Source organism: Pelobates fuscus, chromosome 3 (genome assembly GCF_036172605.1).
Source record: "Pelobates fuscus isolate aPelFus1 chromosome 3, aPelFus1.pri, whole genome shotgun sequence".
Classification (NCBI taxonomy): domain Eukaryota; kingdom Metazoa; phylum Chordata; class Amphibia; order Anura; family Pelobatidae; genus Pelobates; species Pelobates fuscus.
In genome coordinates this window covers 328,441,267-328,466,092 of record NC_086319.1, presented here as the reverse complement: position 1 = coordinate 328,466,092, position 24,826 = coordinate 328,441,267, and the positions used below count along the sequence as shown (strand labels likewise).

At 37.8% G+C, this 24,826-nt stretch overlaps 2 protein-coding genes across 3 annotated transcripts in view; one reads left to right on the top strand and one right to left on the bottom strand.

Moving 5' to 3' along the window:
- The window catches only part of SQOR (sulfide quinone oxidoreductase), a 66,852-nt gene extending 58,939 nt beyond the window's left edge, over positions 1-7,913 (top strand). The window contains exons 8-10 of the mRNA XM_063449011.1: positions 4,594-4,661; positions 6,279-6,457; positions 7,472-7,913. Coding sequence (XP_063305081.1) covers positions 4,594-4,661; positions 6,279-6,457; positions 7,472-7,529 — 305 coding nt within the window. The 3' untranslated portion in view covers positions 7,530-7,913. The remainder of the gene's footprint in view (positions 1-4,593; positions 4,662-6,278; positions 6,458-7,471) is intronic.
- On the bottom strand, positions 1,636-24,017 carry LOC134603237 (nicotinamide riboside kinase 2-like). 2 transcript variants are annotated; one of them, XM_063449013.1, is made up of 9 exons: positions 23,796-24,017; positions 19,962-20,052; positions 18,318-18,363; positions 18,010-18,190; positions 15,415-15,486; positions 12,219-12,325; positions 12,031-12,110; positions 11,551-11,571; positions 1,636-1,648 (listed from the first exon to the last, which is right to left on the bottom strand). In XM_063449013.1, exons 1-8 carry the CDS (start codon positions 23,819-23,821, stop codon positions 11,566-11,568), a joined length of 609 nt encoding a protein of 202 aa, XP_063305083.1. In that variant the 5' UTR covers positions 23,822-24,017; the 3' UTR covers positions 1,636-1,648; positions 11,551-11,565. The 2 variants fall into 2 exon arrangements, with proteins under 2 accessions (XP_063305083.1, XP_063305082.1); XM_063449012.1 differs by lacking the exon at positions 1,636-1,648 and having other exon boundaries at positions 11,386-11,571.
- Between the last annotated feature and the right edge of the window lie 809 nt (positions 24,018-24,826).

The window sequence follows — 24,826 nt, the reverse complement described above, 5'->3', positions numbered from 1 at the left end:
CTCTGTTTACAACAAATAGACAATGTAATCAGCATTAGCACCAGCACACAATCAGGGCTTTAAACCAATATTTTGTATTAACAAAATATTTTCCATAGGTATATCTCCTAATGCCTCTCTGCCATTTCATTTTAAGTGTCATTTTGAGCTAATCCAGGCAAATAGCACTTGTGTGAACACTCACACAGTGCACATCTGTTCTTGGCAATCCTCAGAATTGGCTTCTCCCAGCTGGTCGGTTAGTGTTGAGTGTTTATCTTTTGATTGCATGCCTGCATCACGTGGCTGATAAGTCCTGTACAGTGATCTTGCTCCTTACGCTCTGCACAGTTTGTACAGTCAGTGAACGTTCTAATTCAATATTATGACACATTGTATACAGAAAAAACAATATGTCCAAAACAAGCTTTTATGTTATCAAGATACAAAACAAACAAATACATAGATATTATGAATATTAAGCAGTACGCATTATTTTACATTTCTTTTTTTAAATAATTATACTATCAGAAACAGGGTTATTTATTTAAGTGTCAATTGTCTAAAGTTCAAAGTAAATTCTTCGTTAATTTCACATTTTAGACCAAAATAAACAAGTTTAAAAAAGAGAGAGTTTTGGGCTGATATTTAAGTCACTTTGAATGTCTGACAATTGACATTTGAATGAACATCCCTGAGTCTATTTGAATTTGTTTTGAGTGTTTTTGTGCATTGTTTTAGATTATTTAAGTGGCTTTTTTTCTAAATCAATGTTTAAACATTCTAGGATAATTATTTCCTAAAGCAGACTTTTTATGTATTTCTTTATTGGAGCATTGACAAGGAATTTGCAATGTATAGGTCATAATTACTAAGCCGATATAAAAGGTCAGTTGGAGAATTTTCCATAATGGGTGTTTTGATCCAACATATGCAGTTCTCTTGCCATTGTCCTCAATAACTGGAATAATGAAAATTAGTACCCCCAATAGGTAATCAACCCCCTCTAAAATGTCCGATAAGTGTGAGTGAAAGTGGCAGTTGTATGTTTTATTGTTAAGAGAAACCACATTTTATTGGCTAAGTTTTATATGTTATGTTTGTAGTCCCATCCTTTTTAGGGTTCCAATTTTTTGGAGTTGATTCCGAATTTGCCGTTTGTATATGGAAGCTGTTGATATAAACGCTCAATACGAGGTCAAAGTGCTGTCATTGCAAGTGAAGCAGCCCATCATTTGGATAGAAAAACAACACACACAACTAATTAATATAGAGGGTTAACTACAAGGTGCTACATCTGATAAGCTACAGGAATAGGCCAGAATAAACGTTGCCCACCAATATATAAAAAGCCTGTCCAGCTCTGCAAAATTTTTATTGGACAGATAAAACTGTACCAGATTGATGGGGAGAGAAAAGTACGGATAAGGGTAGGAACGTCTCGTTGTGTGAAGCTTACCACAGCGCTATGGCATGGACGTATATGGCTGTCAGTGGAACTGGGTCACTAGAGTTTATTGATGGTATTTACTGTCAGATGGACAGTAATACAAAACCTACTGCGAAAGCAACCAAAGGGTTTGAAAATTGTGTTTCACTTGCTGAAGACAAACCTGAAGGCCGAAAGATCCCCAAACAAGTGGAAACCTAAGACAACTGTGGTAAAGAGCTATCAAAGTATGGCTAGGGGAAATACCAAACTTTATGTCTCGGGTTTCAGACTTTGGGCAGCCATTCATTACAAAAGATTTTAACCCAAATATTAAGAATGGTCACTATTTATTACAATTATTACTATGTTAGTTTCTTGTACAGTTTACTTTTGGGACTCCAAAAATGGCGGGGTTATCACATCTTTATTGTTGCATTCAAACCATTGTGGTGACATACAGAGCCATAACTTTGAAAACTGCGTCACTGGTGGCGTACAGAGCCATAATTTTGAAAACTGCGTCACTGTGCTAATAATGACCCTAACAAGGACCTAACTGTAAGTCTTGGGATCACTTCAGGGAATTGCTCATCTGGTATGGAGGAAATCAGTGTCATAGAAATGATCTAAATGGCATACTTTATATGTCAGATATTTATCAAACACCAATTATTTATCAATTTGCCTTCATACCAGCACAGTTGATTTCTGTTTTCGATGCATTTTGTTGTCAAAATTGTAGAAAGATGGCATCTAGAAATTCAGTAAATTGCTCCAGAAATGGCTATCTGGGCCGTCGTGGGTAATCTGCTCTTGTTCCAAATGAGATCAGGATTGGAACAATTCGAGGCAGTTTCATGATTTATGAAGGACAGTAAATCTAATTAATTGCCTTTGTAATTTATTCTCTAAGTGTTTCACAATCTATCAAATGAGGTTATTCATTAAATTGAGAAATCAGGATAAATTACAATGGAATTGCAACTTTAATACCAAAATAGCTGATTTGGAAAAATAATCTAATCTACCAATCTCTGCTATCCCAGCTCCTGCTCTGTGACAATAAAGCAATATGATAAGACATTTCTGAGTTTATTTACTCTGCCAGCCATTGTGGAGAACTGACAAGGGATCAGAAGCATGAGTACTGGCTGTCTTTAAATGCACAATAATTGTTTTATGACTAGAAGTATTAGTTGAGGACATGTAAGGACTACACCAGTAACCAGTGCAAAACAATTGTTGATATTTATGTTTTATGAATCTGACTAGAAGTAGTAGCTGAGGTCATGTAAGGACAACACCAGTAACCTTCATTAGCCTTTGAAGCGGCCAGCTGAGCTGCCTGTACTCCATGTTGTGGCATTCCGTTGCCCTTATCCTTTGGGTTATCTCAGACATGCACTGCTTGTAAAGCATAATGTTACATATAGTGCTTCAATATACTGAAAACTGTATTCACCCCAGCAGAGGTTAATTCATGTGTTTTGTTAACATTTGTAAACTCCTGTCAATGCATGTGTTTTAATATCTAATGTGTACACCTGTCATGCATTTGTTTTAATATCTAATGTGTGTTTCTGTCAATGCATGCGTTTTATTATATAATGTTTGCTCCTGTCAATGCATGTGTTTTAATATCTAATGTGTACACCTGTCATGCATGCGTTATAATCTCTAATGTGTGCTTCTGTCAATGTATGTGTTTTATTATATAATGTTTGCTCCTGTCAATGGATGTGTTTTAATATCTAATGTGTACACCTGTCATGCATTTGTTTTAATATCTAATGTGTGCTTCTGTCAATGCATGTGTTTTAATATCTGTGTACTCCGGTCAATGCATGCGTTTTAATATCTAATGTGTGCTCCTGTCAATGCATGCATTTTAATATCTAATGTGTGCTCCTGTCAATGCATGCGTTTCATTATATAATGTTTGCTCCTGACAATGCATGCTTTTTAATATCTAATGTGTACACATGTCATGCATTTGTTTTAATATCTAATGTGTGCTTCTGTCAATGCATGTATTTTAATATCTGTGTGCGCCTGTCAATGCATGCGTTTTAATATCTAATGTGTGCTCCTGTCAATGCATGCATTTTAATATCTAATGTGAGCTCCTGTCAATGTATGCATATTATTATCTAATGTGTACTCCGGTCAATTCATGCGTTTTAATATCTAATGTGAGCTCCTGTCAATGCATGCATATTATCTAATGTGTACTCCGGTCAATGCATGCATTTTAATATCTAATGTGAGCTCCTGTCAATGCTTGCATATTATTATTTAATGTGAGCTCCTGTCAATGCATGCATATTATCTAATGTGTGCTCCTGTTAATGCATGCATATTATTATCTAATGTGAGCTCCTGTCAATGTATGCATATTATTATCTAATGTGTACTCCGGTCCATTCATGCGTTTTAATATCTAATGTGTGCTCCTGTCAATGCATGCATTTTAATATCTAATGTGAGCTCCTGTCAATGCATGCATATTATTATCTAATGTGTACTCCGGTCAATGCATGCATTTTAATATCTCATGTGAGCTCCTGTCAATGCATGCATATTATTATGTAATGTGTGCTCCTGTCAATGCATGCGTTTTTATATATAATGTGTGCTCCTGTTAATGCATGTATTTTAACATCAAATGTGAGCTCCTGTCAATGCATGCATATTATTATCTGATGTGTACTCCGGTCAATGCATGCATTTTAATATCTAATGTGTGCTCCTGTCAATGCATGTGTTTTAATATCTAATGTGTGCTCCTGTCAATGCATGTGTTTTAATATCTAATGTGTGCTCCTGTCAATGCATGTGTATTATTATCTAATGTGTACACCTGTCAATGCATGGGTTTTATTATCTGTGTGCTCCTGTCAATGTATGCGTATTATCATCTAATGTGTGCTCCTGTGAATGCATGTGTATTATTATCTCCTGTCAATTCTTGTTTTTTTTAATTGTGTGCTCCTGTCAATGAATGCATTTTATTATCTATTGTGTGCTCCTGTCAATGCATGCGTTTTAATAACTATTTTGTTAAAAAAAAATAACTATGCTTACTCCTGCTTTATGCATTAATGGATTAATATTTATTAACATGTCAGTCCAATATAATGAAAGTATTTTCTACATTATTAATACAATGTATTTGTTTCCAGCCGCCCAATCCGCTGTACTTGATAAAACCATTTCCTTGGTGATGAAAAATGAAAATCTGACCAGCAAGGTAAATAGATTTGCATGTATTCTGATATTTTTTGTAAATCTTTATTTTTGTCTAGCATAAGTGAACCCAGCATCCTGCATTGTCACAACACATGCAGGAATATGCAGAAGACACAATGAAACATATTACATGTGGATATTAACCACTGTGCTTCATTTCCAGGATTTTTTTTTTTGTTTGGTTACGGTCATATGAGCTGCAGGGAAGTACGTCTGTATGCACTATGTTAGTGTGGCATTTAAACATGAAGTTACTGCTATTCATATCGGTAGTTAAGTTTGAGTTTCGTATAATGAGCATGGATTACTCGTATGTGCTTAACATGCCTACAGTATACCGTGTGCATGCAAGACATAATAGTAGCATTACAATAAAATTAAATTGAACACGTAAAGAGAAACAGTAAAGCTGCCCAATATTATAGCCCACTTCGTAAGGTGTAGTGGCTGTGTAACATAGGAGTGATCACTAGACGTTTAGCTAGGGTAGCTTGAAAGGTGAACCACTGTGGCCCCTTGCATTTTCAGTAGTGGGCAGACTGGGGAGGCCTGCTTAAGGTGCCCAGGGTAGCCAAGTAAGTGTGAAGACAAGGTAGCGTTATGGCGGGCTCGGGCTATGGGGACAGGCAGATATGTGTAAGGCCCTATTAGGCCATCTCTCTGGGAAATCGCATCAATGCATAAGTCATATGAGTAGGGCATGAGACAAAGGATCAACTAAAATTTAACTAAACTTAGGACAAAATGGGTAAGCACTGGCCCTTATCAAACCATGTGTGTCAAGTCCTGAATCCAGATGACAAAGTCAACTTTAGCCTACTCCAAAGCTTGGGAACTTTCGGGTGTAACTTGGAGTCAGTCCGCGAAGGGGGCTATATGTGGCAACCCTCCAGCCCCGGGCTGTGGGGAGGGCCTGCATCGATGTACTACGGACTTGGGTGCTCATAGCTGAGTCCAAGTCCTTCCCCGGCGGGGTGCGGTAGGATCGCTGAGATGTTCGCCGCCTGCAATGCTGGAGGTCTATCCGCTTGGTGAGTAGTTTTGCCCGAGGATGGCTCACGGACCCTTTTTTCGCCCCTTCTCCATCCACTTTCCCGGCCTTGTGGTACTGCCGTGTTTTGGGCCTCTAGTTGCGCCCAGAAACAGGCAAAGATTGCATCCAGACGTTGCGACACTTAGTCGAATGCCGACCGTCCAACTTGCGCTACTTGCTGCATCTGGAGCTCAGGAGTAGGAGGCCTCTCTGCCATTTTGAAAGAAGTGTCCTCGTGGCCTGTTTCCCAGCAGTGACTACTGCGTGAGGTAAGCAGGATGTGTGGAGCTGAGCAGTGGGGGTATCACCACGTGCTGCAGTGTTGCCAGGTCTTGATTATTGCCGTTTGCTGGCTTTTAAACACAAGTAGAAAGGGTATTTACCCCGAAATCTGCGGCCAGATGCGGGAGCTCCTGCTGAGCCATGCTGGTCCTCTTGGCAGTGAGGCTCCGCCCCCCCTGTATTCTGCTACTAAATTATCACTGCTTATCTATGCAAAGTAGTAATAGAGTTCTGTCTGCAAGAGATAAACAGACTCCATTCATTATTATCAATAATTGTGAGTTATATTATTTTCTCGTACAGTATGATGGCTACACTTCTTGCCCATTGGTGACTGGTTATAGTAAAGTGATTCTAGCAGAATTTGACTACAATCAACAGCCTTTGGAAACGTTTCCCATTGACCAAGGCAAAGAGAGAAGATCCATGTATCACATGAAAGCAGATATGATGCCGTTTCTCTATTGGAACCTTCTGCTCAAGTAAGTCATCTTGCCTTAGCTGTGCTTAGCCAATCAGACATTGCTCAACACACATCAAGAAAGGTTTCTTTCTTTAGGGTTTGTATTTGCGATCATAGGTATTACTGGTAGAATATGTTGGGATATCTCTGTTGGAGTAGCCTGCCCGATCCACTTCTTGTTTGAAAGGTAGAACAGTGTGCAGAGGGTTGAAGAATGAGATATGTACCCATACTCTTTGTAAAATTACTCTACTATATTCCCCAGAATTATACAAAGATTATTCTGCAGCATTACCAGCAAGCCCTTTCACCCTATCCGTGTCCTCTCCATGTGTCATGTGACTACGAGCTGCAATCCCAGAAAAAATAAGTCAGATCATTTTGCAGTTTATTTATAAAGAAACATGAATCAGGAAAGAACAAAGCAAAACAACAACAACCATCAAACCAAAAAAAGATAAAAAATTATATAAAAGAGAGAATGAGAGGAGTTGAGAGAGCAGGCCTCCTGACAACTCCATGACAGTAAGAACGCATCTTTAGATGAATGGAGCTCCTTAAAAGGTGATTTGAAGTGGTCATGGTTGAAGGACTCTGTATGTACAGCATTGCACACACAGAAATCAGCATTTTTTTAATCGGGGGCACGCTGTTCCAGATTTCCAAACGCCGCCCCCCCTCCCAAAACTATTGGAGTAACCTTTTCACTGTTCAAAGTCTAACCAAGGTGTGGATTTCTGCATTTAATTGTATTAAATACGTGTTTATTAAATATTGGGATAAGTAAATATAATATTTAATAACCTGGGAAATCACAATTGCATTTTAAGCATCAACAGTATTGTACCAGCGGAATGTCAGTTATTGAAGTATATCAATAAATATATGGCTTGCTATGAAAATAAACCATGTTCTACCTAATGGTAATATATTTATTGCTACATCCAGATTGTGTATTTATTTAGTCAGTGAAAATGTATGAATCATTCTGGTAGTTTGACTTAAACCATTGCTTTTTTGATTTATTTTACAGGGGATATTGGGGAGGACCTGCTCCCTACAGGAAACTGATGCATCTTGGGTTCAAGTAATACCCTTTTAACAAGGAAGCAGACATCTTCTCAACGCCCACTATCTGTAAAGACAGTAGCAGTTTGCCAATCCATACCTTTAGGATATATAAAGAGTTCAGTTGTGCTTATCCCTCAATCAAGTCATTAATTAGAACATGCCATTGGGATACCATTGAATTATGAGGGAAGGGACAAAATCCATTTAAGGGTTTCCAAGCTGGGTTCAATCTGGGCATGTGGGGCAGGATGTAACATCCCTTTAAGAGTTAAACCTCATTTACATTTTTGGGGGGAAATTGTGGCACCTGAAACAGAATTTCAGCATTATAAATGACAGATTTGGTTGTTGAGCCGATATAATCATGTGCATTTGTTACAAATAAAGTTTTTATTTTACCTTCACATTTCTGTTGTTACAAAGGAGAGAGAGTGTGGTATTTTAAAATAATTTTTTATATTTAATATGTCACCCTATTTTCCGGTGCTGTACAAAAGAGAAGCAACAGGCACCTCGTTTAAAGGCTTTGTTCCTCTGGTGTGGATGTGAACACAGCATTAGGAAGAGACATGCATAGTGCTGCATGTTGCAAGGGATAAGCACACACACTTTGCATCACCTGGTGAATGGCAAAAAATAAATAAAAAATTTAATAATATATAAATATATATATACACACACACACACACACATATACAATCCAGCGCTCTCACTTATTCACTAAACAATGATTTCAAATCTTAGAGATTGTAATAGTTTTATTTAAAAACACCTCACCTAGGCAAAAAAAAAAAAAAATGGGGCTTTAGTTACATTATATGATCATATATTGCATAAGCCTGCCACAACGTCAGTGTACCCCATTCTTGGCAGGTCCTACTTGGTTTCATTATATTATATATATATATATATATATATATATATATGTTTGTTGGGGGTGGGGAGAAAAATGTCACATGCTTAGTATCTAGAAGAGAGCAAAGGCAACAATGAGTGCGCCAGCCCTTCTCCCAGGCCAGGTTCCTCTAGTTGGAATGGTAGAGTAATGCCATTTTTAAAATTCCTAATGCTATAGTGTCCTAACTATTTAACTTGTGTGACCGCTTCCCACCCCCCTGCGAGGGTTAAAATAAGCAATTTACTTACATTTTATCTTGTGTTGGTCGCTCTGCTTCCTTGGATTCTCAGCAAATCCAATGCACTATTTCTTGCAGAGGAAGCTGGATTTTCTAGCAGACAGGTGGCTACCATTAATAAATACTCATGTTTTGAAAATACAATCTAGAAGCAATGTTATACAGCAGGAGTAGGCAACCGTCAGCACTCCAGATGTTGTGGATTAAATCTCCTGTAATGCTCTTACACCCATAATGCTGGCAGGAGAGATGTAGCCCACAACATCTGGAGTGCCCAAGGTTGCCAACCACTGCTCTACAGTCACGATGCATTGGATGTGGAGAAAACAAAAGACAAGAACAGCAAGTATAGAGTAGACACAGTTAGGTTAATAAGAAGCAAGAAGTCAGTAGGGACTTTGTATTATTATAGAATTATTATCAACCTGTTTTGGTCTAGACTCTTGGTCAGAGACCTACTGTCAGGATTACAGTTGATCCAGCACACAGGATAGTATCACACCTAGGACTAAGGATAACGTTTAACCGAACCTTAGAATGGCCGGACTTAACATACCGGAGAATGGTCAATATACTTGCCAAGGTCAGGGACACAGAACGAGACAGTGATGAGGAAAGCCAGAAGTTAAGGATACTAGAAATCAGAGAAGTCAAGACGAAGCCAAAAAGTCAAATACCAGAAAAACGCAATCAGGAACACCTTCTCGGATAACCAGCTAGTGCAGGGGTGGGGAACCTTCGGCTCTCCAGATGTTTTGGACTACACCTCCCATGATGCTTTGCCAGCATTATGTGTGTAAGAGCATTATGGGGGATGTAGTCCACAACATCTGGAGAGCCAAAGGTTGCCTATCCCTGAGCTAGTGGAAACTACAACAGGGCACTGGAAAACAAACAAACGTAATTTGGGTTTAAATAACCCTCCTTAGGCTGTAATTGTCCGTTTCGGACCTCTGACCCCAAAATGGGCGTGCACGTCTATGACGTGACGTCGAACGCACATTGGCGCCATCTTTAATGTGGGCGGAGGCAAGTCTCCTATTAAAACTGGAACCGCAGCGGCCGGCGTCTCTAGGAACGCCGTACTCGCTGGGGACTGGGATGGAAGGAGGTCGAGCAGCGGTTTGCTGCGACCAAGGTAAGGATTTTATTTTTCTGTCGGTGTCGCCGCTGTGTTTCAGTGCAGCCACGCCGACAGAATCGTGGGGAGCCGTGACACCTACAAAGAAGGGAAGGTGTTGAAGAGAAGAGGGTTTATTGCAGAAGAGAATTTACCTAGTTGTGTCACTTGCCCATAATAAAATGTGTATTAAAGAGTTGTATCTGGGGGACAGGAAGAAGCCTGGGTGGGTGGCCACACTGTCAGGAATAATGAGAGAATGACCTGGTCAGATATGGTGAGCTGTGAGGGACATCAGTCACTCCTTTCCTATACATCGCAACCAGCACTAGCAGAGTTCCCAGGTCAACTAGAATACATACACTCCTGTGGGAAGTCTCTACCTACTCAGTCAATTCTTGATGGTGAAAAGTCTGTCTGACTGGTGGGAGAGTATTAATAAATAGATTTTTCTCCCAATGCATTTCAATCCCCTTCTTTCAATCACTAGCACAGTGTATTCATACAATTGTGTTCTCCATAAAAAGAGCATAATTTACAGCTATTCTTACAAGTTAAATGATGACTGGGGTTATAACTTATTACACACTTCCTTTAGCTTTCATGATTTACAAAATACAATTTACATGCATTTAAAATTTCCATCAAATTTTCAGGGCCTGTATTTTTTGTTGAGCAAGAAACCAGATCAACAACATGGCTCCGCACCGGACAAAGCCTCATCCCATGAGGCTTCGGGTTAGGATTAGTTCACATTTAAGATTTGAATACTAGATGATATTAAACCGCTCTCTTGCAATTGGCTATGAATATGCACTGGGAGAACTGCTGTTCTGTCACCATCTATCCCATCAAAAATATCTTCTCTTTGTGACTGACCCCATTTTAGTTGCCCTTTACCTAGTGTCAACGTTTCTGTACTAGAGCCTTTATCCCCTTCCTTCTTTCAATCACTCTCTACCCTTACTATATGCCTACCACAACAGTCACCTTCTCTACTTCTCATCGGTTATATTCCTAATTCTAATGAGCATTGGTCAGTATGCTCCTGTAAACAGAGGGGGTGAAGCACTAGCCACTGACAGTGCAATACACAGCAGAGATCATGAAATCCCACTTAAAGCCAGTAGGTGCTATGTATGTACCTTCTGTTGCTTTGCTTTTAGGACAACCTTTCAGTAGGTCTCATAATTATGTCCGAATTTACACCAAATTATTGGTCACTGCAACTCTTCCATCTTTATTTGAGTTCCATTTTCACCTCATTCATTGGTTGTTCCCACCGTGCAATGTTATATAACCTTTAAATTGCTAATCTGCTTTATTCCCTGCTAATATCACTCCTTTGTTTTGTTATTTTACAAAGTTAACAAATGATATAAAAAAAAAAAAAAAAAAGTAAAATACCAAGTTGAATAAAAACTGGTGAATAGATGGATTATTTTGTCGCACTATACAATAGTGAGCCGACTTTTATAAAAACAGGAAAATGCAGCACATACATGAAAGTAAACAGTTTTCCATACAATGCCCTGTATTACGGAGAATACCATTAAATAATCCCAATGGAGTTTGAGAAACATGACACATTCCTTTACAAATAATATGGAGGAAACAGAATGTGATTCAAGTAATCGTTTATTCGGATGGAGTGCTTCTAATTTACAGCAGCTTCTTAAAAGATTTTATATTAAAATGCATTTCAGTATTTTTTAAAAAATTGCAGCAGATGAAGCATGTGCAATACAAATATATAAGTTAAAAAGGCATCTTCTTGGTAAAAACGGCAACATCTTCAATTTATTCCTGCAATAAAAACAAAACATAATACCGTTGGAATATAAACAAACAATTAGAATTTACATGGTGTTAAAAAGATTTTTACATAGCAGCACAATCCCACAACATCCAGAACTACAGAGAATGTACGCTCATTTGAGCAGAGGCGCGTTCACCTCTTGTATCTATCGCCATTAGAATGTCTGCCAAATACTGTTTTCTCTATGTTAATGTATACGTTCCGATAAGTCAGTGCTATATATATTTGCTCAAATAACATTTTAAGCTTTTTTTTTAGATAGATGTACTAACCATTGTTATAACTTGCATTATCTAGCTTTGAGAACATACTTCAAATACTGGAGGTAGAGCAGCTCTATTAAGATGATTAAAATGCATTCAGAGTTGCAGTTTCAGCTATTCTAATCCAGTATAGGATATATAAGGTGCAATATTATGGGATACTTGACGGACAGTACGTGTTACCTTGCAGTTGATCATGTTAAGTATGTCTCCATACACTCTGTTGAACAATTCTTCTTTTGTATTTGTTCCATCCAGTTGTTCTAGAAACAAGACGACTATTTAGCTTGGTTGTCGAAAAGCAGAAAAGCAAGTCATGTGCATGACTTAACAGAAAAGTGCAGCAATATAGGTGAATGCAACCTACTTACCAACAGTAACGTTTAACTCTTCCATTATGTTCTTGTGCTTAATGTACATCGGCCAAACATGTCCATCAAAAAGTCCTGGTGGATCTGGAACAGTGTAGTTTCTAGAACTGTACATTTGTAGAAGAAGAAGAAAAAAAACAAACATGAGTCAAACCCTGTAGCATTTCATGGAGTTTCAATTGTAAACTGTAATCAGCATCATTAAAGGGACACTCTATTGGCCAAGTACAAAATAAATAAATCACTGTTTAGTAGATTTACCACAATGAAAACATGCATGCATTTAATTTAGCTTTTTCCCCCCCACTGGGCGTATACCTAAAAAAACAGCTTTCAAAAGCTGCAGATCTCTTGTCTGCTGCCTTTACAGACCCTCCCCTTGTAACTCGGCCCAGACTTTCTATAGTTATCCAATAATTGAATTAATGCAGGTGCTCTGGACAATTTCCTCCTCTTGAGTTTAGCTCCAAAAGAGCTAAACAAACCAGGAAGTAATATAATCAGTTGTCTAAGTAACAGCTGGAGGGAGGGGAGGGAGAGGTTGGAGGAGGGGTGTGACAAGATTAATTTATAAAAGTGTATTTCTGTTAAAATCTGCACTTTTAGTAAAAAGAGGACACACTTCACACAAAGCATTTCAGTAGGGTGCTTCAAGGGTCTGGAGTGTCCCCTTAAGTCTTTTTTATTTCTATATACAGGGGAGACCGGTGACCCCAGTTGTTTATATATCAGAGATAGATGTGAATGCAGCTTTATTCATAAATAATATGATATTGTTAGAGGATTCCTTTACAGTGTGTGTACAGAGCGAGTATGCACTTCCTCTATTCACAGCTAAATGCAGCTCCAACCAGAGTGCCTCAATGGGAGATGGTGTCTTTGTCCTGCATCAATCCGAACTTTATTTGTCCCACTTTGTTATTCTTTTCTGGGTGCTAGCAGTTTTTACGAATGTGAGTATTTAAAGTGAATTAAAATTTTTAGGCCAAAGTACTGGAAGCATAACTAACTTTTTAAGTGAGTTTCACTTGCTATCATACTAAAGCGCTGCGGAATATGTTGCCGCTATTAAAATGTTAGTAGTAATAATAATAATAATAATAACAACCACCCTGTGGGTGTATCACACAATTGTGCAGCAATACAATGTCACAGATAATATGCTTTGTTTTGTAGCACAGAGTTCCAGTAACTCAGGAGGTGTCTATAGCCATCAAAATTCAACACACATCTTTCATAGCTCAACAGAAATAGAATTCAAAACCTAATTAAAAAACATTGCAAAACAAAGGCTAACTGTGCAGTGTTTGGTTCAAGAGTATAAAGCTGTTCCAGAGCAATATAACGAATGTAGTAGAACGTGATGAAAATAAAATGCAGCTCAATAGATACTAAAAAAGCAAAAAATAAATAAAAGAATATAGACAGTTGAATTTTTATTTTTTTGTGAAATGTATGCAATTCACAAAATTCAATAAACAGTGGCTGATATATCTCATCCACCCTACAAAATAGGACAATTGTGCTCCAGGAGAGATAAGTAAAAAGAAGATCTTGTTCGACAAGTCTAGAGATAGCACATCATCCACCCTACAGATACAGCCTGTTATTTCAGGTCAGGTTCTAGAATGACTAAGCAATTTTGTATAAATGATTTGTGTTCACATTCTGCTAGTGTTGCTGATAAGAAAAGATTTAAAGGGACACCATAGTTATCAGAACAACTACAGCTGTTCTGGTGAGTAGTCAGTCCCTGCAGGCATTTTCATGTAAATACTGCCTCCAGTGGCAGTTACTCAGACAGCTACTAGAAGTACTTCCCGGGTCAAAATGCACAGTGTGCAGGACTGACGTTCAGCATCTTCACACACTGCATGGAGATGCTGAACGCTCCCCAAAAAGATGCACTGATGCGTGCGCATTTGATTGGCCGGGACTGTCAATTGTAAAGATCTCAGCCAAGGGAGCGGAGCGAGAATAAATAAGAGTTTTAACCCTATGTAAGAGGGGGGGGGGGAGGGAGACAAACCAGCTAAATGTTTTTTTTTTTTTTTTTTACATTATATGGTCAGGAATACACATTTGTATTCCTGATCCAATAGTGTCCCTTTAAGGAATTGTAGGAATAATCCTAGTTTGCTCATCTTCTTTGTTGTTCCTAACTGTAACTACTGTGTTCCGTAGTTCCATGCAATACAAATAGGAATTATGTAAGGTTTCCATGGTGATCGCACCAGATTTAGAACAGTTTATGAAGTCCACATGCACATATATTATGACAAACGCTTTTCAACAGTTACAGAAATGCTTAAAGGACCACAATAGGCACCCAGACCACTTCAGCTCAATGAAGTGGTCTGGGTGCCAGGTCCATGTAGGATTAACCCTGCCTGCTGTAAACATAGCAGTTTCAGAGAAACTGCTATGTTTACATATGGGTTAATCCAGCCGCTAGTGGCTGTCTCATTGACAGCCGCTAAAGAGCGCTTCCCACTGTGATTTTCACAGTGAGAAGATGCAAGTGTCCATAGGAAAGCATTGAAAAATGCTTTACTATGGACTGATTGAATGCGCGCGGCTCTTGCCATGCATGTGCATTCAGCTGATGACGTCGGAAGGAGGAGGAGAGTCCCCAGCGCCAAGGGAGCCCGGCGCTGGAGAAAGGTAAGATTTTAATCCCTTCTTCCCACTTCAGCCCGGCAGGAGGGGGGCCACGAGGGTGGGACCTATTACACTATAGTGCCAGGAAAACAAGTATGTTTTCCTGGCACTATAGTGGTCCTTTAATATTATATATTTGACATACTGCAACTGCACATATTTTTTTCACAAGCGTTCTGATTGAGGTGATAAACACATTGTATATTGCTTCCAAAGTATTTTAACATAAGTACAGTATTTATTTTAGCCATATTATCTTGCAACAAGTCAATACTTTAGACGTATAACTATGCAGAGACGCCTCGGGTACTACATTGGAGTTATAAAATGGTATGCATCTGTACTTGGCAGGTTTGCGTGCCAATATCAATTAATGGGAAGGGTGCCATTGACATTTAATATGTTCAGTATATAGTTGGCTAAAACTATTTATACTCAACACTTGACCAAGTGCCAAAACAATAATAACAAAAGGTCATGTTGTTTGGAGTCTGGATGTGCAACATAAAAGACATAATGTTAAATATCTATTTACCTCCTTCTTGCCTTGCATTCATCGTAGGGTATTGAAAGAAAGTAGCGATGGGTGAACATATCGATTAGTGGTCTGCAAAACAAAAAAAAATGGTAACCATAATATCAAAAAGACCAGAACAATGGATATAGAAAAAAGAAGTACTGTATAATATCCCAAAAATACCAGAAAACAATGCTAAACACCCAAAAGTGTACCTCACATACACCAATATAATATGACAAAGAAGTAAATCTATACTATACCAACAATTTGCCGAGATTACCGTGCGTTCCACAGTGGAACGCGGAAGTGTCTTTTCAGGTAAAAGGACGGCATGCATTCCAGAGTGAAACGCCGAAGTAGCCCTCCCCTTCACAGACGACCGAAAACGTCATCACGTTCGGCCAATCAACAACTGGCAAAGACGGAACCCGGAAGTAGGAATTTCTTTCACGGCAAATTCAAGATCCTCTGAGGCTTATATAAGGAAAGGACTGTTGAACTGTACGACATATGCCTGAAGACGTCTTTAAGACGAAACACGTTGGATACAAGCTAGAACTTTTTGTTTTTGGCTCTTCATTGTTTTTGTTTGTTTTTACCACAGAGGGACTATTTTCTCCTGGGTACCACTTGTTAGTGGAGACAAGCGGTTTTAATCTTCCATTGATGTAAGTGCATTTTGTATCAATAAATCCTCTTTTTGTTACAATACTGCTCTATATATCTTTTTCCTTTGAGGATTGGATGTTCTGAATATTTGCTGCTGTGTTACACCGCAAACTCACCTTGAAGGAGACGCTGTCCTAAATATATATACCCTATGGAAAGGGAGACAGGCGCAGATCTTCAGCATGGTCTTGTAAGTTCTCTACCTTCGGGTCTGAACTATTCATTTCCGTATATACACTTCACTATTGTGTGATTTTTTTTATATTTTAGATCTCCTGGAGAATTGTGTTATTTTATACACTGGTTGTATTTTTCACAATATTTGTTTGCTACCCCTTTAATCTATACTATCACTTGTTGGTATAATATAGATTTACTTCTTTGTCATCCCAGAACAATTGAGTTCTGAGGAAATAAGTTCATTTTCTCTTGAAGGATAAACATTTATTCACTGCTGTACATAGGAAATATAATGCTTTGACAGTCCTTATTTAGCCAAGACTTTCAATGACGAATTTACATACAGAAGTGTGATAATTGACAAACATAGATAATAACCAGAGATAATAAATATGGAGTAAATATACCTCAAAATTTTAAAGGATAAAATAAGCATTTAAAAAAAAAAAAAAAAATGTATGCATCAGTGTTTAACCAAACATAATGCTTTGAATAAGAGCCATGATTACAAAAGACAAGGAAGGATTACGTCTTGTACTCAGTAAAAAAAAAATATATATTTTTTTGATATTCGTGATTAGGAATATATCCTAAAACATTTTGAATTAGCACCATTATGTATTATACTTTACAAGCTAAACACTATGAAATCAATAGGTCAAAAAACAAAACAAACTCACATTTGAAAAGAGTTAATGTGAAAAATTTAGAATTTTAAAAAGGTTTAAGCCTTAAAATAAATACAAATCATATAAACACACACACACACACACACACACACACACACACACACAGAGAGAGTTGTGGCAGTCATATGCAATGTATTATCATATACTGTAGTTAAATCCCCATTATTTAGCCTAAGTCAGGTTTTAAAAAAACAAAAACAAAAACACAACAACCCACATATTCAATTCTGTGAGCTTTGACGTACATAAAGGAGGCTATAAAGAACACTTTATGAGTAGTGTGATAAAGGGTAATTAGGGGACACTATGGTTGAATATGATTGTGCTACCTCTGGTCTCATCTCCCCATTTTAACCTTTAGATGGTAAGCTCACAGGCAGGGGCCTCTACCCGTTTTATCAGTCTGTTCTTATTGTGTTTGTATCTTTTTCCCAACTGTACAGCGCTGCGGAATTTGTTGGCGCTTTATCAATGCCAGTAATAATTATAATAGGTATATTTTTGGGATGGGAGGGCACCTATACAAAGCAAATAAGTGGGCTTGGGAGATTCAATAACTAAAACCCCTACTACATTTTACACACCTCTGTCAAACCATAGGATCATTATTCCATGCGAAGGTTTGACAAAGGGGTGTTCCATGGGATATTCATTAGGATAAAGGAGGAGTTAAATTCTCAATTAAATTTATTTAACACTAAGAAAAGAAAAACAAAAAAAAACTCCAGGGCAAAAATGAATATCAAGTCTGCATGTTCAGGTGAACTGGATAAGAATTTTTATGCACACCCCAGACAAATATCGAGTGCATCTTTTACACTGATATTTAGAAAAAGACAAAACACGAATCCCAAGCACAGACGATTGAAAGTTAGGTTTTCTTTGTGAATCATTCGTCAGATCAACGTTCGCCCAATCCCTAAACAGTAAGTAATGCAAGGTGCACATAACTGGAATGAGGGGGAAAAAAAATCCATATCATGAAACGAATTTTACAGCCTTTGTTTCAAACATCCAGCTTATAAGAGACTAGATAATAAGATAAATAGCAGCATGTATTAAGGAAACCTACCTGTAGGTATAGAGAAGGAAGCCTTCCACTATAAGGATATGGTTATCCTCTTCCTGATGTTGATGTGGTTCCTCACTGTCCAAAACATTGTTAATGCCGTGAGAGCGTTCAAACTTTACTGGATTTTTTATCCAAGCGTCAATCGTGTCAATCATTGAGTCCATATCCAAGGCAGTGATAACTGAAAATGAAGTTCAGGGGACGAAGATATAATTTGATGCAATACTAGTTTAATGGACAATAAATCTTTTCCCTTCACGAGGGAGAGGAAGGAAGGAAGGAAATAAAGAAAGAAAGAACCTGCTTACCATCATACTGCTTAAATCCATCTTCAACTGCAATCTCGTCTTGGGGCTGAAATTATGACCAAAAATAAATAAATAAAAATGCTATGTCCGTATGGCACAGATTTGACCAATGACAATGTATAACAAAACTTATAGGAATTTTTCAACTTTGTCAGAAATTGTCAGTAGAAAAGAGGATGCTACAAACATTAAGATATAAAACATATACAGCATATATCCATAGCACAGCCTGGTATAATTATATATAGTGCAAATAAAGTTTAAGTCCAATTGTAGCCAATAGGTAATCCTCCAGCATCATGAACAGCACAGTGACCAGTATCCAATTTACAAACTGAAAATCTGCAGTTGTATACACCATAGGCACTGGTCTCCATTCAAATCGCAGGATCTCCCCACCAATAGTGCCATTATTTTAATTTAATTTTTGAGTGGCCAAGGGACAGGCCCTGTCTTGCTTTATGTCTGGTTCTCCCTTGTGTTACAACCAATTGATAGGACAGAATAATACTGCTGACACAAGTTCAAGCTGATAACACACTGATGACATATGATGTAACAAGATGTAACATTGCACCTTGCGTGAAATACACCATTACACAAATATATTATTATTATCGCCATTTATATAGCACCAACAGATTCCGAGAATTACAGATGGAATATTAGAGAGGAATATACCGGTGTAAACGTGCATCCTCATTCATTGAAAAGTACCTCTGCATTCAAACACTGACACAAAAACAACCCTGCACACAACTAAATGCATCCATTCTCAAAAAACACACTCCTGCATAAAAAAAAAAAATGAAAAAAATATCACCCCTCATTCACACGTTGAATAGATCAGTTTCTCGAGTACCTCTTTCAAGCTCAGACAGTTAAAAGAATGTTGCCTTGAGCACATCTTTATGTGACTGTTACGAGCACCTACATGATGCATTCATTTCAACTGCCTAAACATGAATTAAAGACTCTAAACTAAAGTCTTGATATTCTTAAACATCACTTTCTGTACTGGAATATTTTAGAAGATCTATATAAAAAAAACTAAAAAAAAAAAAAAAGGGGGGGGTTTTTTTCTTCCTCTGCAATAAATCTACACTTTGCTACAATAAGATTGTTATAAAATCAGTGATTTTCCTGTGATGATGATGATATTTTTATTCATAAAGCTCCAACAAATTGTGTAGCGCTGTACAATGAATATACAAATTTATCACAAAATATAAATTGTACAATATGAATTCAATTTTAACTAATATTCTAATAAAATGTCAAACTTATTCATAGTTTGCATTTTAATGAGGACTTGGATATATTTTGCAAATAAATCAAATGGAAATGGGCTGCCATTTTAAAGTAGTTCCACTTTTGTAGACATCACACAAATATGTAAACAGACATTTTGAATTGAACCTTAAAATGTGGCACACACTCTATCTACCTTATATAGATTCTCCCAGAAGATCAAAGAATAAACAAAGGAATTAAAAAAAAAAAAAAAAAAAAAAACACTAGCCAGATAAAAGTACTCTGTGATCGACTTTATGTTATTAAGCAGAAAACCCAATTGATCACGTTGTATGCACATTTAAAGTTTAATTAACTAACAGAAGCAAACCCTATATGTAGATTTCTTACCTTAAAGAAATCATCTTGATGTACAACACAGCAATTAGGCAATGATGAAATAAGCCTGTTGGTTAGTGTAGTTTTTCCACCATTGGTAACACTAAATAAAAAGGAAAACAAAACAAAGTCAATTTACAATGTAAAAGCTCAGCAGTTTAAGATATACATCACCTGCACATATTATGTTAATTAAAAAGTGAATGGAAAATTCTTGTTTGTATAGTCATGAGTGTTTTGGCAAACATTCACAAACATTTCAACCGGATATCCAGTTTCCCTGACAGTTAAAGGGATCCTATAGTGCCAGGAAAACAAACCAGTTTTTCTGGCACTATAGGGTCTTGGAGGGCCCCTCTAACTCTGCACTAAACTTCAGCCACGTACCTTAATCCAGTGCCGGGCTCCCTTGGCGCTGATGACCTCTCTCCCCCCCCCCCCCCCCCGCCAGCTCCCGAATGGAGCCGAATGCGCATGTGTGGCCAGAGCTGTGCGCTCATTCAGTCCCGCCCATAGGAAAGCATCACTCAATGCTTTCCAATGGGGTTTGTATATGATGCTGGACTCCGTGAAGACGTCCAGCATCAGATAAGTGCGATTTACTCAGTGTAAATCGCGGAAGTGCCCCTTAGTGGCTGTCAGGGAGAAAGCCACTAGAGCAGGGGTAGGCAACCTACGGCACTCAAGGCTGCTAGAGCCAAACAGGCTCAGGCCTATCAGTAGTCCCAGTAAAACTTCAGATATCTGCTAATAAGAAAAGGTGGTGAAGGACAATCCTCAATTTATGCATTGCAGCACGTAGAGGAAGTGATCTCGGATCTGTAGTAGAGCAGCCTGCAGCTGCTGTTGCAGCTCCTGTCCTTGACCTGTACCTGGCCAGCCTGGTCCCCACTGGAACCCACCCACATTGCTAGATATACACAGAAATGCAGAATAACCCTCCCCTCATACAAATAATCCGAACAGCCCACAAACAAACATACACACAATCCGCACAAACGTAACCCGCTAAACAATCCACATACATGCACACAACCCCACATGCAATACCCCAAACAGCCCCCACACACTACTGAACACAATGTGTCATATCCATCCACACACAATTCCACAAGCAACACCCATACACAGCCCACATTCATATGCATCATACATGATACCATAAACTACTAATGAAGATATAGAATATAATAGCTCCTATACGCACAAATACAACAATACAAAGCAATCATAGTAAAAATAACAAGCAGAATACGGCAGCATACACACCTCACTTTAAAAAAAAAAAAAAAAAAATGACCGGCACGCTACAGGACATCACACTCCTAAATCGGCACAGTGCTGCTAAAAGGTTGCCTACCCCTCCACTAGAGGCTGGATTAACCCTGCAGTGTAAACATAGCAGTTTCTTTGAAACGGTTATGTTTTCAGCGGCAGGGTTAGAACTAGAGGGTCCTGGCACCAAAACCACTTCGTTGAGCTGAAGTGGTCTGGGTGCCTTTACCGGTCCTTTAATCCATAGTAATGAGCATGAATTACTTTCAGAAGCAATAACTTCTTGCTCTTTAATTACAAAAGATACTGAGTAGTCAGAAGTGATCTTAAATACATTAAAAGTACTTAGCTTTTACATGCAAGTATAAAATTAAAACTAAACTCAAGTTGCATTGATGGCATACTAATACGCATATTTATATCATCATATGGATCAGGCACAGCAGCTGACATGTCCTATAACAGTGCAAATGTAATTTAGATTAACAAGCCAGAGGGGTTCTCTCCTTGTGTCTGCGTAGAGTTATTTACTAAAGTGTGAACGATCCGTTATTGAAAAGGAAATTCAAATGTTTAGGATAAAGTAGACAAAATGGAAAATTTGATTACCTTTCAGCTATTGTGGCCCAGCATTTTATATTCACTTAAATTCCCACCATGGCAAACTTTCGTAATTAACTCTGAAATACATTTGATCTAAAACGTTCCATCACATTCTATATCATTGTGCAAGGAGACCTCCCGCACTACCTGTATTCAAATGTATAGACATGTTACATAAACAATCTAATTCTTAGGGGTTTACTCAAGAAACTATTAAAACAGAATAGCAAAATTCAGGCTCATATAAAATGTGTTGCCAATAGCAGTTTGAGACATTTTCTGAATCAGTTCTTCTTGCCTAAATTTTGCCATTAGATTTTCAATTCACTACAATTATTATAATTGATACAGCGCCAACAAATTCCACAGCGCTGTACAATTCAGTGTTTAATAAATATGACCTCTAGAATACTTAGATTATAGGCTTGTTTGAGCAGGGATTTCTACGCCTCGTCTTTTAATATTTCGCATGTCAACTACTTTGTAATTATCGCCATTCTATTATTGTAAAACACAGCAGAATATGTTGCGGACATACGAATAATAAAATAATATATTCCTGTTGGTGCTGTCACATACATCTTAACTAGAAAGATAAAAAGTGAAAATTTAGCCCAGAAAATACTAATCCAGCTGATGTTATATCACATGATTTAAAAAAAAAATAATTAAATATTGTATTTTGTTTTAATAGTTATGATAGTATTATAGCATACACAAAATATTGTTGTAAACGATTTAGTAAAAACAAACCGTATAAAAAAAAATCCACAAACATTTGCAAAATGCTGGTTAGAAGAAATGGTTTAATTACTGAAAGAGTCTAGATAGAATCCTCAAATCCTACTGCATACTATAGACTTTCTCTTGTTCAAACAAACTAATGAAATGCGAGACATTAGAAAGTTTGTTGGCATTGCAACACACCTCTAAAAGAGGAGGGAAAAAAAATAAACCATAAAACAGCTAATCAGATTACAACAAAATGGTGGAAGCGGGTTTTGTTTGTACAAGTTGAGTCACATTTAAGATTAATGTAATGATTTGTTACATAAAGCAAAAGGCGGCTTCATTAGATTGGACCTATTCCTGATGGACTATGCTAATGTGCAAGGTACTATATAATGTAAGTTAAGTAATTTAATTAATAAATGTGAAAATTAAGCCATAACTATGAGGCATCATATAAACATCCACACAACCTCTCTAGGGTGACATTTTCACCATAATTCCCTGCTATGTATCTTTACTAATTCATTACCATTTAAAAAAATAAAATAAAATGTATTTAAAAATTTGGGGCGCCACAATACACTCTCCCTATTGATAGATATTTGCACACACACAGAGTAACATTTATTTATTTTATTTTTCAAATGAAACAGCAGAAATAAAGAAGGAGGAAAGAAGGAGGAAAGAATTGGAAAAATAAAATAAATTGGAATGTATTTGAATTAAATGTTCCAATTCAATAGCCAGATCTCCAAATGTCCTGGGTTAGTGAATAACCCCTAAACATAGATTCAAAACAGAAAGGCGGGAGGGAGGGAGGAAGGAAGGAAACAAATGTACGTACACAAGGTTTCCTTACTGACACAATAACTATTAACCAAAACACATATGGAATAATAAAATCTGAGTGCCCAGTACAATATGAAGGCAGTGCAGCTACAGCAAAGAGGTGACATTATTATTATTTTATTATTTATATAGCGCCATCACATTCCGTAGCGCTGTACAATGGGACATAAAATGCAGAGCTTTGTAAAGCAATAGTTGGCTAATAAACCGATTCCCTGTTTGTCTCTTCTTAAATGAAATGAGAGTGAGCATGTTGTATGCTGAGCCCCAGGCAGGGAGGGTACAGCAGCAGTGAAAGTGACAGATCCCCATGAGTCAGTGTCTGAGTACAGTAAGCGGTTAGTATAGTATACACACAGTAACAGCAGCCATGCTGCACACACTCACCCGCCAATTCCTACTATCAGCTTCATGGTGTCCTCCTGTCACCTTGGGCTCACAGCAAAAAAAAAAAAAAAAATCAATGAAATAAAAAAGATGGTAAATAGACCCTAGATGGATGCGGAGAGAAGGAGGTGGATTTAATGTCAACTAATAAACGTGGATTCCATGGTAGTGAAAGTGACCCAGCCAGAGCTCAGCACGCAAAGGGCAGGACTCAGCTAGGAGCTCAGGCTCAGCATGTGGCTGCTCTCCCGCCATTGGTCAGAATCTGGAAGGAACACCTGTCTGCCAATGGGATCGGGGGGTGTTGCTGATGTCACCCGGAAGGTGTGGTGGGTAGGAGCACGTGTGTGCCTGGGAGAGTGAGCTGTCACACTGTATATTATTAGTAATCCCTGCTAGACTATGGCAGCAGCAACAACAGGGCCATCTGTGGGGCTGGTTTGCACAAAGTTTCTTTCCTCACATCAGAAATGTTCACCAAAACATATATGTGGAAGCAACAGTGGTGTCACCCTGTTCAACCTTAAAACAGATCCTCTTACAAGAAGGAATGCAGCAAAGTTTTGAGATTTATCCTGCTGGAAACTAATACAATGTGTCAATGCTTAGCACTTTGCACCCAAAATAGGACCCATTTTGCTTGGATAAATCTTCCCCATAAAAAAAGGCCAAGTGCAACAAATAGTAAGAAGTAGTACAGGAAATTTTAAATATCCTACAATTTACAAAGTTGTGTAAGCTGTGTGTGTATTTTATGTTTTATTAGTAATTAATTAAAATAACAGATCTGGTTTGTCGTGGAAATATGTGATAACCTACAGATAAGGCTGCTTTGGGGACGTTTGTTATTATGTTTATATAACAGGCATACTCAGAATTGAACTGTTCAAAAACTGTTTAACATTTCACAATGCACAATTTATCAGTTATAGATAAACTCCGCACAGTTCAAAGCATATAATAAATGTAAATAATAATAATTGACTTAATGGAGATGAGATACAGAAGATATTGTTCACAGTGAGGACTAT

Coding starts and splice junctions, on each gene's coding strand:
- LOC134603237 (XM_063449013.1), bottom strand. CDS start 23,821: ATGAAGCTGATAGTAGGAATTGGCGG. Junction 18,191..18,317: donor TGGATTTAAGCAGTATGATG/GTAAGCAGGTTC, acceptor CTTCATTTTCAG/TTATCACTGCCTTGGATATG. Junction 12,111..12,218: donor AGAGTTAAACGTTACTGTTG/GTAAGTAGGTTG, acceptor TCTTGTTTCTAG/AACAACTGGATGGAACAAAT.